Below are 17,827 nucleotides of genomic sequence, written 5' to 3' on the forward strand. Positions count from 1 at the left end.
TCTCACTTTTTATGAGTTGATAGGACTTCTGCTTCAGGAAGAGCAGACCAAGAAGAACTTGGCTTCACGTGCGGGTGAACAAGCTATGCTTTCAAAGTTCAAGTCAAAAACAAAGGGACAGGCAAAGACATCAGTAAATCAGCCTTCCAGTGGGTCAGGACAGCCTTCACAAAAGGCTAAAAATGATGCAAGTAAGCCCAAGAAGAAGGGTTTTTGTCATTACTGCAGCCTGAAATCCAGCCCTATTAAGAGTGGACACTGAAAGAAGATTCTTGGTGATACCAGGCACATATAAGATATCTGAAGGAAAACTGAGCCATCAATGGCAGTAAGCTCAACTTCTCCTGTGCCACGTATTGAATATGACGAGTTATTGGCACAAATGACTTTCTTACCAACGGGAGGTGGATGCAAGGAAGTAAAGAGACACTTCCTAGAAGTGATATGCTTGGATGCACCGCTGTCAAAATACCAAGTATTCAGTGTTTTATTGACACTGAAAGCAGATGCATCCGTAGAAGAGTCATATATAAGTCAAAAATGCATATGTATCATCATTACAAGTGGCTGTACTATCCCGAGCATCTGGAGCAGCCAGCCTAGAATCTGAAATGCAGGATAAAAAGGCATAATCCTGTCCAACAAAGTTGGCTGCAGCATCCCCACTGTCAGATGCATGAGGAGCTGAATCTTAAACAGCCATACCAAAGCTGTTTTTCTTCTCTTTTGCAAGCCTTTTCCTGCATTCTGCAATGTGATGACAAATGTGCTGTCTGAGACAGGGAAAGTGATTATGCCTTGAGATTATCTGGTACTCTGTTGCGTGGGCTGTTTCAGCTTGATCTTTTTGAGAAAAGAGCAGCCCATGCTCTTGCAGTTTCTACTCCTACTGCTGCCATGCAGAATGCAGAATTATGGCATGCCCGATATGGCCACATGCATTACAACAGCTTGATGACACTTCAGAAGCACTCTATGGTTGATGCATTGCCACCTCTTGAGATACCTTCTCCACATGTCTGTGAAGGGTGCATTTTAGGCAAGATGCATAGATTCCCCTTCAAAAAGGATGGTTCAGTTAAAGCTGTACAGAAATTACAGCTTATACACAGTGATGTCTGTGGTCCTATGAGGACTCCATCATTGGGTGGCCATCTCTACTTTGTTACTTTTATTGATGATTACTCCAATTTCACTTGGGTCTTTGGGCTGAATCGCAAATAAGAAGTGTTCATGGTGTTTAAACACTTTTCAGCCATGGTTGAAAATGAAACCGGACTCAAGATACAGACATTGCGCACAGATAGAGGTGGGGAATACTTGTCTGCAGATTTTGATGCTTCTCTGAAAGGCAAGGGTATTGTGCATCAGCTCACAGTGAGGCTGACCCCTCAGCAAAATGGCAAAGCTGAGAGGAAAAATCGAACTCTTATGGAGATGGACAGATGTATGCTGAAAAGCAAACACATGCCTCACAAATTCTTGCTTGAAGGTCTGATGTGTGCCAACTACATTTTAAATCGGGCTCCCACTAAGGCTTTGAAAACAAAAACTCCCTATGAGGTCTGAAAAGCAAACACATGCCTCACAAATTCTTGCTTGAAGGTCAGATGTGTGCCAACTACATTTTAAATCGGGCTCCCACTAAGGCTTTGAAAACAAAAACTCCCTATGAGGTCTGGAATGGGAGAAAGCCTTCAGTGGATCATTTCCGAGTCTTTGGATGCCTTGCATATGCTCATGTGCCAGTTGAATTTAGGCACAAGTTGTCAGATAAGGCACTTAAGTGCATATTTGTTGGGTACAGTGCAGAAAGCAAGGGGTACCGTCTCTACAATCCTGCTACACGCAAGATCATTGTCAGTAGAGATGTTATATTTGCAAAAAATTCAGCTCACACTCAGGCTGAATTTCATATGCCTTCTTCTTCAGAGGATGTTTTTGAGGGGTTACTACCCATTGCTTTGGGTTCCCCTGCTGATATTTCTGATGCAAATCAGAATTTACAGGCACCTCCCGATGCTCCAGTTCAGCCACAAGATGTCTTGCCACCTCCACAGGCAGTGGAACAGGTGGTTCAGCAAGAAATTGCAGACATACATGCAGCAAAAACAGTCCCAGACTGGCTGTTACAGACTCTCAGGGAGAGTAAGATTGATGCTCCATTACCTGGCAGGACTCGCAGTGCAGCAAGGCACATGGAAGGTGATAATTCAGTGGAATCAGCATATGCAGGTACTCTTCTCGATGAGGAGGAGCCTGCAACATTCGAAGAAGCAAAGGACAATGTGCATTGGATGAATGCCATGCACGATGAGTTGCAGTCCATTAAGAAAAATCAGACTTGGGATGTCGTAGACTTGCCACCAGGTAAACATGCCATTGGTACACGATGGGTTTTCAAGGTGAAACGGAAGCCAGATGGCTCCATTGATAGATACAAGGCAAGGCTTGTTGCTAAAGGCTATGCTCAGAAAAAGGGCATAGATTATGAGGAGACATTTGCTCCTACATCCCGGATGACCACCATCCGATCTGTTATTGCAATGGCTACACATTTTGAGTGGAATGTTCATCAGTTGGACATAAAAACAGCCTTCTTAAATGGAGACTTGTTGGAAGAGGTTTATGTCAAACAACCTCCAGGCTTTGAAATTACAGCAAATGCACTTCAGGTATGCAAGCTAAACAAAGCTTTGTATGGGCTGAAACAGGCCCCTTGTGCATGGTATGCCAAGATTCATGCCTTTTTTACCAGCAAGGGGCTGCACAATAGTCCTACTGAGAGCACCCTCTACATCAAGATGGATGGGGGGAAATTTTAGTCATCCTTCTTTATGTCGATGACTTACTGCTCACAGGGTCCAATGAAGATAAAATTGCAGATTTCAAAGCTGATTTGCAGACCACCTTTGACATGTCAGATTTGGGGCTGCTTCACTTTTATTTGGGGATCCAGTTCTCTCATGAGAGACGTGGCACTGTTATGTCTCAGTCCAAGTATGTGCAAAAACTCTTGGACAGATTTAACATGCATGATTGTAAGCCCATAGCCACTCCCATGGAGCCGGGGCTGAAACTCACAATGCATGATGCAGGAGAATCAGTTGATGCCACATCTTACAGTCAGGCTGTTGGATGCCTCATATATCTCTGCAACACTAGACCTGATATTCAGTTCGCAGTATCTCAGGTGAGCAGGTATATGCCCAGTCCAAAAACTATGCATTGGCAGGCAGTTAAGCGCATCTTCCGTTATTTGCAGGGCACGAAGTCTTTTGGCTTGTTATTTCCCCCGGGGGGGGGGGGTGACTTGCTGATACATGCTTACAGTGATTCAGATTGGGCTGGTGATTATGACACTAGGCAGTCCACTAGTGGCAATTGTTTCTTTTTGGATAAATTTTGGATTTCATGGTTGAGCAAGAAACAATCTACAGTGGCTACCTCATCATGTGAAGCTGAGTACAGGGCAGCTTTCACAGCAACAGTTGAATGTGTTTGGCTGCGACGTCTATTTGCTGATCTTCATCTGTCTTTGGAGGGTCCTTCTTCAATTCTCACTGATAGTCAGAGTGCCGTTGCAGTGGCAAAGAATCCAGTGTTTCATGCTCGCACGAAGCACATTGAGGTTCACTATCACTACGTCAGAGAGAAGTTGCATGCAGGAGAGATCAATATGATCTTTGTGTCCACACATGACAACGTTGCAGATATTTTCACCAAAGCACTACCACGTGAAAAGTTTGAGGCATTTCACAGTGCCCTGAACTCATATCCGTTTGGTGATTGATTAGCCTTATACATGACATTGGCACTGCAGGGGGGTGTTAGAATTATATATATAATTCAGCAGTGACCAATGTAATTTAATAAGCTAGTTAGGGGCACTTTTCCCTGTTTAAGAGGTTTTTCCCCCTAACCGCAGTTAGTTCACTAACTATGGTTAGTGACTACTAAGGTTTTGTCACTAGGACAAAACGTTATCTCCTAAGCTTTCAAGCTTGCAACTCAGCTTTCAAGCTTGCAACTCACAACTCACTCTCTCTTGCTCTCTCTCTCCCCTAGACTTTCATGGGCTTCGTGGGTGGCCGATGCGATCCAGAGGAGCAATGAGGAGTTACAGGCTCACGCCCTTAGGTAGAGCAGGATGCTTCAGGAGCGCGAGCGGGCTTTGAGGAGAGACCTCGCCTCCATAGAGCGGCTCAGTAGGGAGGACCCAGGTTCTTAGTGGCTTAGCGACCGGTTCGAGAGCGCTCGCCTAGAGCTTCAGGACACGGAGATTCGGCGGGCTGAGTTCTCTTATCACTCTTCCCGGGCCCGGTGGGTACAGCAGGGGGACAGGATGACGAAGCAGTTCTTCCAGACCATTGGTGGGCCCCGATCGGCAGGCACACAGCTGCAGCATCTCCGGGGTCCGTAGGCCATCATGCACACTGATCCGCAAGAGATATTAGACCTGATCACAAGTTTTTACATCCAGCTCTTTCAAACGGAGAGGATGAGTCCTGCTGGTATTGTGGCCCGAGATGTAGTTTGAGATCATGTTCCAACATTATTATCGCAGGATTTATGCAGTAGGCTGGAGGAGCCTTTCATGGATGAGGAGCTCTGGGAAGCCCTCAAGGCTCTCCTGACCCGGAAATGTGTCCTGGAGAGGATGGCTTGACTCCGAGCTTCTTCCAGAACTTCTGGGAGATTATCTCCACCCCTTTCCGACTAGCATGCCAGGAGATTTTCGACACGGGCTCCCTCCCTCAATCCTTGAGGAAGGGGTGGATTTGTTTGATCGTGAAAGGGGGAGATAGGTCAGACAACCGATCACTCTGCTTGATACCGCTTAGAAGATCCTCGCCAAGGTCTTGGTGAGATGCCTCACAGCCTTGAAGTCTATTCAGCATTGCATTTGGGGATATAAAGAGCCCCAGAGGATCTAGCAGGGCATTGCATTCTTGCTTGACGGCATGAGGAGAGGCAGTTGTTTCATTACTCGAGGACCCATACCTTGCTTCTCAGTCACTCTTTATGATCTGGCTGAATATTACACATATCCTGATGGCCCACTTGGAGCAAATTTCAGGGCTCATCACAGACAGTTGGGGCCAGGATCTTGTTTTGTATTTCAGTTGATGGTGGTTCATTGTGAAATACTTATCTTTGTTTCTTGCTCCTCCACTCTCTTTCCTGCTTCATACTTTTCATTGCTTGTTCGTTTGATGGTACTTTCACTCGTTTAATATTACCTTTCTCCATCTGTAATGGATCAGACTACAAATTTGGTTCTCAATTCCAATTGAATTCTGTACTTTCCCTGTCCAGTTCTCATTTATAGATTCTAAGACAACTTGAAGTTTGACATGAATCTCAATGTTCTCTTTTCTAGTGGATGGGAAAGATAACATTGTGATCACCATGTGACTTTCCTGTTAGATAAAGAATACACATCTTTACAGGTGTGCATGCTATGCTCATAAAATTTTGTTAGTAAGACTACAAGTTTGGGTGTGTTTCTTTCTGCAAAAAACAAGTTGGGGTGTTAGCTCCACACAATCTGAAAGTTTGTCTTCCCATATAATCTAGTTTTTAGCTCCCTAAAATTTGGTAGATTGTCTCCCCGACTCTCATATATACTATTCTGCAGGGCTTCTAATAACATAATATTTGTTGCTTTTCTTTCATTAGATGATAAAGAAACATATCACCTTTGCAACGACTTTGTTCCACCATTGGTGTATGCATTTGTGTTCAAGTATATAGATTTGGCAAGTTCGTCAAATTAAGTTTCAATTATGGAAGTGACAATGAGGCAGATGTGTGGGAAAGGCTTATTATTTTTTTCCTCGAAATGTTTCAGATCGTGCAAGGGGACCATCTCAGTTAGCCCCTGACGAACATGAGGATGCTGGCAACATTGGTTTAGCTGCAATGATTTGACAAGGACTACATAAGGGATGATACGGTGTGAATGGGTGACGTTTGTAAAAAAAGAGGATGTAGGTTTTCTCCTTCCTGCGTTTTTGTTAGCTTTGCTGGGGGGCTCTGTAGGATATCCATTCATTCTTGTCATTGTAACCAGCTTGGGCAGGTGCAGGGTTGGGAATTTTAAAAATGTGTATGTCATGTGTTGGAAACGCAACTTCACATGGCATCTTATGTCTTGTTATTGAAATATCATGACGTTATGTTCCATTTACTTCTTACAGAAGAATACTGTTGTGGCTTTTATGTCATTATAGAATCCACTAGATCGAAGATATAAAAATGAATTTTACTTCCTGGGAAGAACACGTTCAGCACAACATATTACTAATACATTTAAAGTCAACAAACAATGAAATGTGCCTTTTTGGTTAAATGTTCATTCATACTTTTGTTTCAGTTCAGCCAAGTTCAAGCATGTGGCCTCCATCTTTCAAATTCTCAATTAGTGTCTCCTTGCTTGCACCTTCCCTTTCCAATGTGTAGGTTTCCATGGAAAAGGGTCCTTGGAAAAAGTTCACATCTGCATGCATGATCAAATTGCAGCCTATCACATGCACCCCTGCACTTGGGTGCAAAGTGACACACTGGCTACATCGACAAGTGCGTAATAGTTCCCTAATAGGAGATTTTGTCGTATGCTGTGACCCCTTTGTGAGCCCTTGTCCAGGGATAGTCAAGCACAAGCTACATAAGTCAATCTCTCAGCCTTAGGTCAAGTCGGAAGATCAGTCCTTGTTCACTAGTACCCACTGGAGAACCATTGGCCCCATGCATGACTACCTGTGTACGGAAACACCATATGCTGTACAAACTAGTTTGTGTCTCCGAAAACCTATCATATAATGTAGAGAACTACATGAAAGTGCCATCCAAGTCAAGTACTGCCATAATTGCTAAACAAACCAACCCCCCGCCCTTCGCCAAAAAAAAAAAAAACAGCACCATACCTCTTTTAGTAGGGGGAAAACAAAGCTGTAAGAAGGGTAAAGGGTGTGCGGAAGTTGCTGGTGTCCGCAAATAGATGCAGGATGATGAGGTTGAAACTCGTAGTGGACCTGCTTGGGCTTCCCCCCATTCAGCATCATCTCCTGATTCTGTGCGAGAGTTAGCGCCCGCTTGCTGGCGGGTCGAAGTTCCGAATGGTAAAACATATGTTCGTGTCCAATCCTCAAATGAATTGCTTCATCTTGGCGCTCTCCGTCACGCCCAACTACTGCGCCAACTTGATGACCTTATTACTGTATGTCAACATAGGCAAGCCATTCTTGGAGAGATGAGAAAACTCATCCTCCAGGTTAAGCATATATTGGGGTGGAAGAAAACGAGCTTTGAGGTCAGCCACAAACGTTGCCCAAACGGTTGTCTTAAACGTTGTTGGGTCAGTATGCTTACTAGCCCAATGTTGCCGCCAAGTCACCACCTCACCCGTAAGATGAGGGGTTGTAAGGTGGACTCTATCTTGCTCATCTTGAATCCGCGCTAAAGGAAAATGAGCTACAAACTGATGAATAAATTGCAAAATTGCTGAATGGTCACACTTACCATCGTACTCAACAAAATTTGGAGTGGACCGAGTGAGTGGTGTTACCTTCGTCGATGACGAAGCTGTAGCGATGACGGCTGTTGCACTCAAACTTGCCTGCATAGCGGCTAACATCTGTTTGTGTTGGAGAAGCATCGCCTCTCGGTCTAGCTTTTGTTGCCTCTCTGCCTAGGCGAGCTCTGCGCGTTGCAGTGCCTCCTCATTTTTGTGTTCCTCATGCATCAACAACAGTTTTTCAAAATCTGTGGTTCCTCTTTCTTCCAGCAGCTTTTCTGCTTCTTTTTCCTCCAGATGTTGTTTTGTTTGGTTCAACTACCCCTTCTTCAGCCGCCTTAATAACCTCGCCTCCAGCTACTTCAATGACCTGCAAACAGGCCGTACAGGCCGTACGGACTGTTTTCATGCAGTTCCGTGCCATACCAGCCTATACAACCTGCCCATACACTTGTTGCTGACTCTCCCTCGCCATTTTCCCTCAGGACTGCCACCAACAGTAGCTGCTTCAGCCTCGAAATGAGTGTCCAACAGTAGCTGCTTCTGCCCTCGCCATTCTGCACTCGAAATCCATGCCATCTCAGCTCTCTTTTGCTCGCCACAAGGTCGCCTTCCCTGCTCACTTGCTGCTCACGCTGCTTCTGCTGTCCATGCAGCTCTAGCTCCTGCTGCCCACGCTGTACTCGCTGTCCATGCTGCCTACAAATTCTGCCTATCTCCAGCTCTTCTCTGTCTTGCAACAGACCCTCTTCTCTGCCCGTCACTTGCTCCACATCCCGTCAACAACAAGTGAAGCTGCTCCGAGCTTGATGTGAGCTCCAAACACTTCCCGACTTTTCCGATTACTGCCCCGATTGTCCTTGGTGCCCGAGCTCCACTTTTGACCAACTCTCTAAGTGCTCGTGACACCTCCAGCCTCTACTTCGACATCGGTGATTCTCACTTAGCCATTTTGAGAGTCACTATGTGAGTGCTCCATTCAGCTACCCCATGGACTTCATCGACACATCTTTTGGGGCATTCCTGCCAAGCGCTTCATCGAGATCGTCATCGACTCACAGGGATGTGCACACATGTGCATTAGCTACATGGAGGACATTTCTTACTTCTAAGAGATCTATTTTTATTATTCCTACAGCTTGATGTATTTTGGGGTCCTCTACCCTAGGTAGTCCCCCTAAAATGATATGTATTGAGTGTTTGGTTTTCATTGAGTCTAAAGGTCCTCTGCCTTGGATAGTCCTTCTAAAAAGTTGTATTGGTTTTCCTATTTTAGTGTGTGGCTTCCTAACATGTCCTGTTATGAAGCCAAGGGGGGATGTACTATGGGAGCCATATGTATTGGCTTTGATAGGTCTATTTGTTTATCAGGCCTGGCTTGAGAGTTCAAGATGTTGGTGCGTTGGTCTCCTAGACCTCTGAGTTGGTCATGCATCCATGCATGATGAGCCTCTGAGCCATGCTAGATGAGATTTCTATGTTATGCTCACTTGCCTCTGAGATTGTGTGGGAACCATGTCTAGTTCTAGACCGGCATGCACAGTTTTGATGACCGTCATTGTCATGTTTTGTTCTTGGTTCCATTCCAGTAGTCTCTCACCTTGCCTTCATGGGTGGGTGTTGGAATGTGAAGCCAAAGTGAGTCAAAAATGAGTGTACTAGGTGTCTAGGGGGTGTTTTATAGTCTAGTGAGTCCTAGACATGCCACGTGTCATATTGGGAGATATCCCATAGACTTTGTGACTTTCTAAGATGGGGATGCATCTGCAAGGAAGTCTGAATACAAAAAGGAAATTGCAATTATTTGTCACAAGGCAAATAGTGGCAATGGTAAATTCAAGAGAACGATGCCCAAAGAAATAAGAAGTTGAAAGTGGTAGTTGAAACTTTACTTTAAACAACCGCGCACCCCCCCCCCCCCCCTCTTTCCCCCCCTTCCTTTCCCTCGATTTCCTTTTTTTTAATTAAAGGAACCTTTCGTTAGATTGCTCAATTTGGCCTGAAACAAATCAACATGTCTCTGTATTCATTGAGGAGTCTCCCTCGATTATCATTGAGTTGGAGCTCCAAGGCAGGTTTCATGCTTGCTCTTGCTATGCTGACAGTACAGTAAGTTTTTGATGGTAGAGAAATTGTGGTGGGTCACAGGATGATTCTCTTTATTGTTTGGAATATGGGCAACAAGGTGGTATCTGGTCAGCAAAACCACAAGGCATGTGGCAGACATGAAGGAATGCATTCATCACGTCACAGGAAGGCCCATACAATGTGCCAGGACATGACATCACAGGGGTTGGGAATGTTTTTGTTCATATGACAAGTGGCAAGATTTAATAGATCATGGATGCTGGGTTTGTGCTAAAATTGGAAAATATAATTCAGCTAGTGCCATTGAGACTAACAATGATCGTAGAGTTTTTGGCTCAAAGCTTCTCTTATATTCTTTGAATAGTTTCATAGGTACAGAGGACAGAGGGCTTTATTCTGCTAAATGCAGTCTCATAGTTCAGAACGCATTTTTCAGTTTCATCTATGTCCTCTAGTGCACTATGCCATGCCAAATATGGTTATGTAAGCTACCATGTTTTTATCTTCATGCAGAAACATGAAATGGGTCACATTTTCCCTTGCATATAGGATCTTTCTCAAGGGTTTTGGTGAGGGACAACATGAAATGGGTCACATTTTCCCTTGCATATAGGATCTTTCTCAAGGGTTTTGGTGAGGGTTGCATTCTTGGAAAAACACATGATGGCTCAGTTCCTTCTTCAAATTGTTACGTAGTGACATGATAAGGCCTATGAACACAATTGTTGGAGATGCTTCATATTTTGTAAATATCGTAGATAATTTATCTTACTACACATGGATATTCTGATAAAGGAGAAACCACCTGTTCAAATATCGGTATTAGCTGATATCGAAGTTATTATGAGCTGAAAAAAACTGGAAGTGATAGATGAGAGTATATGTCACATGTTTCAAAGAATGGCACAGGCATGCATTGTGCTGCATTTACAAGAGCTTTTGCTTTAGTCTACTGACGTTGCATGCGATGTGAGCACAAGATTTGAACGTTATTGAAGAGAAACCGTGCTCAATGCAAGGGTGAGACTTTCATAATTGTGAAATGCAAAAAAACTGTGCATATTGGGATCCATTGTTTGTAATCATGGGATAATGATCACCATTTAGAACACGTAGCATAAGGGCTGGTCTTTCAGCCCACCCTGCCTAGAAACAGCACCATAATAAACGCAGATCTCGCTGCTGTCAGTTGCATGTCAGTTGCCACTCCAACCAACTAGGTTGGAACTGCGCCACCAGGGTACCAGGTATGCCCAGGAAAGGCGCGAATCTGCTGCTCGGAACTGTGCGAGCAGGTCTCTGTGCCACCCAAAACAGAGGTGTGAAAGGTCCACGGTTACGAACGGTTCTGCTCTCCCTACGACTTGTGTAAAACCAAGGTTATGATCTTTAACACATCTCGAGCGGCCGCACACAAAGAGCAATTTACCTTTGATGGGGCTCCGATAGAGATTGTTGCATCCTACACAAACATGGGTAACCTCGTTTCAGATCCGATTTTCAGGATGCGACCAGCTATGTAGACCCGTTTGAGCAGGGGACATGCTGCACTAGATATACTCGAGCGCTAATGCTTCCAATCACAACTTCGACATTCTAAAACCAAGTCTCTTCTTTTTTGACTCATTGATCCATCCAGCAAGGACAAACTTATCGGAGGCAGACTGGTCCCGCATAGAGAGGCTTCAGGTTTTGCTTTTCACTTGGATGATTTGCTGCAAGCCATCAATCTTGCATCATATCATACTTGCAAGGTTTGGGGCCACGGCTCTACAGCTTGATCGAGTCTTCTAGGTGGTCACTATCTCCATAAGAGTATGGACTTTGGTACCATGACAACTCGACGACACAGACCACCATAGCTTTTAGTGAAACTCAGCTTCTATAGAGATCATTGCTTACGGATCTTAGAAGAGTGGTTCATCGAACCACAGGGCTACACCCCAGAGCGCTCGAGTATATCTAGTTAATTTTATGCTTTATCAAGTTAATCTCCTCAAATGATAATAAGCAAGCAGCCTCTAAATATTTTTCATGATATTTAGACCTTTTAGCAAGAGTATGATCTAAAGCATGGATTTAAATGCTCAGTATAGTAGGTACTATCTTGTCAAGGGCATGCATCGATGAAGAAGCTTCAATGATGTGAACTTCCTCCTCGAATACCTTCCCTAATCCATATCATCAAACTTCTTTGGGATAGAGTCTCGATGGTAGAAGTGGATGTCGCAGAGTCAAAAGAAAAATTCTCTAACTATTGAGGGTCAATAGCTTTAGGTTGCACAAGAATTTATTCCTTGAGGGGCATCTGTCCTAGCCTCTAGTAGCTTCCTAATCCAATATCATTGATATCCATCCCATGTCATTATTGGAGCCTTCTCCTTCTCCATTGGAGCTTGTTTCATCTTCTCTTCTTTTCTTAGTTGTTCCATTGAAAGGTTTACCTAGGGAATGTTGGCGCACTCACTATGGTAGTGCCCCATTGTTTGACATTTGACACAACATTTGCCCGATCATAGGGGGTCCAACTAGTTTCTTAGTACCAACCATCTTAATACAAAGGTAATTAACTTCCTCTATGATATCCTTCACCAAAGCATCTTGTGAAAGAGGGGTACATTGTTTTTGCTAGATAGGCAAGAGGGTTGCCTATTGTCAAAGAGGCTATAGTAATTCTTTTGAGCAACATGCTTTATAATCATTTGGACAAGGTGATCCACCTACTCGAGGTAAGAAAGTGTTGAGTTTTCCAATCACCACCACATCCCTATTCCTTATACGTGATGGGCCAACATGTGATCCATCTTGTTGTCATTGGATTTATTTTCATGGGAATAAGCTTCACATGCCAAAGAATTTGCTACACTAAATTTTAGCAAATGTACTGAACAGCTACTTTTTCAAACTATTGGCGTAATTGTATTGATTACTGTGACATGGTACTAATCCTTCATTGTAGATTCTCTAGTGTCAGCTCTCTAGTTTCTCTATACTTGTTTGCACACAAGTTGGGAGTCTCCAATACATCATGCTAAGAGATTTGATGATCATAGACCTACTGAAGAATAAGAATAATGTAGAGTACCCTTCTATTTTTCTTGTATAACTTACATGGGATTACTATTTGAATTCAATTTCAAAGGAAGGAAGGAAAATGACTATGTTGAATCCTTGTAGGCTCCATTAAGCAATAGACTTCAAGTGGACATTACTAATAAGTTGCAAACATCTAAGCTTCCTAATAATCTAAGATGGGACAAGGGGATGTGGAGGTGCCAAAACCTCCACAAGTTTGTTAGTATCTCTGACATACATTGTTAATGATTAAGCTTTCTTCCAAATAAAGCGATGACATGCAATTTAGAATGCAAAATTGAAGGTTGGTTGGGAGGAAAAGGAAGTTGAGACCAAAACATAATTCATGATATCAACATTCATTAGTAGAAAAACACATACAAAGTTTGCAACTTGCTTTTTATAGGCCATAGAGAGTACCAAACTTATCAGGCGCAATCAAGCAACATATTTACAAAATGTGGGCCAATCATCCAAGAACTCCCATTGATCATCAATAAAAGAGGAATGGATATACTTTATAAATTTAAGAAAAATCAAACATTCCAATGTCGTCGTTATGAACTTTGTATGAGAGCATGATTTGTATTGGACATGATGTATCCTAAATCAACAAAATACTTGTCCGTTTTTCTATACTTAGAGACTTTTTCTTGATTTGGCAAAATGGATTCTCTTTGCCATGTCTAACATACGTTGGTGGATGTTGCATGTATACTTATTCTAGGTATTGAGAAAATCACTTTGACATCTAGCTAGTAGACACTGCATTTGCAAATTGTGGTTCGACTTATACACCAATAACCAAGATGAACTCCATCATAATCATGTTATTATTTTTTTGCAATAAGCCTAGCCATGCTTCCATTTGGATTGTAATTTACTTTGTAATCTCACTTGTTGCAGTTGCCTTCTTTCTAAAAAAGGCAAAACTATGCAACTTGAAACCACCAATCATGCCCTCATGATTGCCATTATGGCTACAAAAGGCCTTTGTGGATATAATTGACAAACCATAATGGTAGACGACTATAAATTAAGAAATGTTTGACTTATACAAGAACAATAGTTGGGGCTATGTGACTTGCCACCAAGAGCATATGTCATTTTGGATGGTGGTCTTCATTTTCTTGTAGACCATCTAAGTTGTTGCTCTCCTTGGGGATCTGCTAGCAATGCTTATTATTCTTCATCAGCCTTATCTAGATGTGATTGAGTTGTCGATGTGATTACCTCTTGTTTATTTGATAACTTCCACTCTAGCTCTTCATCAAACACAACATCTCTAGAGGTAATGACCTTTCAACCAACGGGATGATGTCGAGAGATGTGGTGCCTTAGGCACAAGGTAAGGACAAGGTAAGAATATAAGACCAGTATCATCAATAAAAGAGGAATGGATACTTTATAAATATAGGAAAAATTATTATCAATAAAAGAGGAATTGATACTTTATAAATATAAGAAAAATCAAACATTTCGATGTCGTCATTATGAACTTTGTATGAGAGTATGATTTGTATTGGACATGATGTATTCTAAATCAACAAAATACTTGTTAGTTCTGCTATACTTATTGATTTGGCAAAATTTATTCTCTTTGCCATGTCCAACATACCTTGGTGGTTGTTGCATGTATACTTGTAACCATTGAGAAAATCACTTTGACATCTAGCTAGTAGACATTGCATTTGCAGTTTGTGGATACACTTATGCACCAAGAACCAAGATGGACTCCATCATAATCATGTCCTTATTTTTTTGCAACAAGCCTAGCTTGTGCTTCCATTTGGATTGCACTTTACTTTGTAATCCCACTTGTTGCAATTGCCTTCTTTCTAAAAAAGGCAAAACTATGCAACTTGAAAGCACCAATCACACCCTCATGCTTACCATTATGGTTACAAAAGGCCTTTGTGGATACACTCGACAAACCATAATGGTAGATTACTATAAGTTAAGAGATGTTTGCCTTGTACAAGAACAATAGTTGGGACTATGTGACTTGCCACCAAGAGCATATGTCATTTTGGATGGTGGTCTTCATGTTCTTGTAGACCATCTAAGTTTTGCTCTCCTTGGGGATCTGCTACTAGCAATGCTAATTATTCTTCATCAACCTTATCTAGATGTGATCGTGTTAAAGGCGAGTGGGTCCTCCTCGGTGCATGTGCTCCCCCAAGCATGATTAGTAAGTGATCCAAATGCATGGATTGAAATGAGCACAAAGGGAGAGAACGTACCCAATTAAGAGCATCCCTAGGTAATCTTGGCACACCTCTAGATGATGTAGGGTCTCAAGAGGCTAATTTGGATGAGTAATTGAATCATGCTGAGGGTCAAGAAATTTTGAGCGAGCAGTGAGAGATGGTTGGAAGGGAGGGATTAGGTGTGTTTGCCACAGGTCCGATGGATGACGAGACCATGCAAGGCGAGCCACTATCTCTCCGACAAGTAGCCAAGCTTGTTTTGAGTGAGTTTGTAAGAAACACACTGTTTCTTTGAAGTGGGTGTGCTTAAAAAATTTACAGACTAAAATACTAGGAAAGAAGGACTATAATTTCCTTGGTTTATGACCAACATAGCGCTAAAATAACTCCAACAACCCCACCGTTGTGGTTGCATGGAGATACATCTAGAAAAATACAATTAAATTTTCAGAAAATGCAATTGAAAATATGGCCGTTGAGGGGTCCCCTTTGGCGGCAAGGGCCATATCGACATGCCATTTTTGTCCAATGGCATCCTAGATATTGTATAATGCACGTAGATATGGCCCTTGCCCCTAAAGGGGACGCCTCAAGGGCCATATTGTCAATTGCATTTTGCTTGGTTGCACAACGGAATACATTCTCCTTGGTACACAAATAATCAGGCAGACCTTGACCTTTCAACATGTATCTTGCCATCTCCATGAAAGATCTCTCAGCCACATCATTCTCCTAAGGCGTGTATGGATGGCATCGTTCTAGTGAGATGTGTATGGCACAATACACTGACAAATAATGCCTTTATCTACCATTTATGCATGAAACTACTCTAACATATAGTCTCCCCCTTGATCTGTACAAAGAGTACCAACTTGTATAGCTTGACAAATTTTCACTCATTAAGACAAAATGTCAAAAATGCATAAACATTTTTATTTCATTTGATATACCCATGTGAATTTGGAATAAGCATCAATAAAAGTTACAAAATAGAAGTATCCCCTAATAGATGGTGTTCACATGTCTACATGGGACACAATAGGGGTTATCCATAAAAATATATTCTCTATGGTTTTCATATACTTTCTTTCAAATTGTTGAGCATGAGCACTCATAGAAGCACACATCTGCATGGTAGAAAATCATTCTTAACATATCACAATAATCACACATACCTACAACAAATAATGTACCAAAGATACAAATGCATGGTCCTAATTAGAAATCCCTCCTAATATGAGGTTTCTTTTGTTGATGGGTCTTGAGATATCATACATCTTACTACCATGTGGAGGTCTCAACCAAAAGTGGAAGATACATGTCCATGTTCTTCACCTTATGCTTGCCTCACATTAGAGAGGCTTCTTTATAGTGATTCACAAAGGAATATTGCATCCACAACTAGAATTGACCTCATGGACCACAGTCTAGATTGGTGGCCAAAGGGATTGACACCACCTGTAGCCAATCTAAATTGTAAATGGAAAGGCACAACTTTAAACTGTAGCATCTTGCTCTTTATGTGGAGTGAAGCCTTCTATGTGCTATAGCTTGCGTATAATATTGCATGTGTTGCAAGATCTTCTTTAGTAGTTGTGTATCTTGCCTATGTCATAGTGCTTCACACTTTGGACAAATTTTGGCATGCTCATATGCACCCCTATATAGAATATAATCATTTGTGCAGGCACAGTTTGAATTATATAGTCCTTAGCCAATATTCTTAGGACTTGCTGTGAGGACACAACAGAAGCTAAGAGGAAGAGGGAGCCTTAGAGACAAGTTTTTTGGTGGGTGCTTCAACACCCTAATCTTCAGTATATCCATATATAAATATAGTTTGAGTATACATAATTGGGGTTAGTCATAGGGGCCTTCCACCCCACAACCTCCTACTTAAAGGCCAATGTACATTTAAGCGAGAATAACTAGTAGCCAAAGGTGGTATGAAAACCAGCATCATCTAATTGACTCGCTGAAAGGAGACTCTTGGTCAGCTTAGGCACATGTCTCACATTTTTTAAAACAAATGCAGACCCATTTGCAAAAGAAAACTTTGTCACCTGCTCTCACTATGTTACATGCACAATTCTTTCCAAGATGCATGCAACTTGTCTTTTCACTGTCACAAGTAGAGAACCATTCCCTATGGGGAGTAACATGGAATAAAGCACCAGAATCCAAAATCCAGTCCTGGGAATATGCATCATCTGAAGTGGAAAGTACTTTGCAAGTAGACTAGAAATGAAGAGAATGTCATTGTCACTATTATTAGTGATTGCATTGATCTCCTCAATCATCACTTTTCCTTTGTTCTCCCTTAGACTCTCTTCCTTCTTATTTGCATCCCAATTTGCATTCTTTTTCTTATTCTTTTGCTCTCTTTTCAACTAGTAGCAATCCTTTTTCATATAGCCCTTCTTACCACAATGGTAACACTTAATATTCCATGTCCTAGATTTCGTACGAGACTTTCCTCTTTCTTGGGACTTTCCCTTGAACTGTGATCTGCCCCTTTGCACATTTAAGGCTACATCCTGCTTGTTGCCATCCATAGACTTCCGTCTAATCTCGTCGGCCAACAAGCTACTCACAACGTTATCAAACTTCAGTACTCCACCAAGCATAGAGTTACTGATAGCCGTACCGAAGGCATCCCATGAGGATGGCAATGAACACTAGGAATATTGCCTTAGTCTCCGCATAAAAATTTAGCTTCTGAGCCTAAAGCTGACTGAAAATAATATTAAATTCATTCAAGTGAGAAGCTATGGAGACCCCTTCATTCATGTGCAACTCAAACATCTTCATGAGGTAAACTATATTAGAGGCAGTTTCCTTCTCATAAGTGCCACATAATTTCTTCCACAAATCTTTCGTAGTCTGCTCATTTACTATTGTGATGAGACTCGACATCTTGGGAAAATTGATCAGT

At 42.2% G+C, this 17,827-nt stretch overlaps 1 protein-coding gene across 2 annotated transcripts in view; it reads left to right on the plus strand.

Moving 5' to 3' along the window:
• Positions 1-6,199, plus strand: part of LOC147891862 (ARM repeat superfamily protein) — a 147,992-nt gene extending 141,793 nt beyond the window's left edge. For both annotated transcript variants that reach the window (XM_087388423.1, XM_087388424.1), the window contains exon 22: positions 5,855-6,199. In XM_087388423.1, coding sequence (XP_087244549.1) covers positions 5,855-5,934 — 80 coding nt within the window. In that variant the 3' untranslated portion in view covers positions 5,935-6,199. The remainder of the gene's footprint in view (positions 1-5,854) is intronic.
• Positions 6,200-17,827: the final 11,628 nt, after the last annotated feature.

The sequence above is a fragment of the Dipteris shenzhenensis genome, chromosome 17, assembly GCF_047967505.1.
Source record: "Dipteris shenzhenensis isolate YYH24624 ecotype China chromosome 17, Dip_SZ_1.0, whole genome shotgun sequence".
In the NCBI taxonomy this organism is placed as follows: Eukaryota; Viridiplantae; Streptophyta; class Polypodiopsida; order Gleicheniales; family Dipteridaceae; genus Dipteris; species Dipteris shenzhenensis.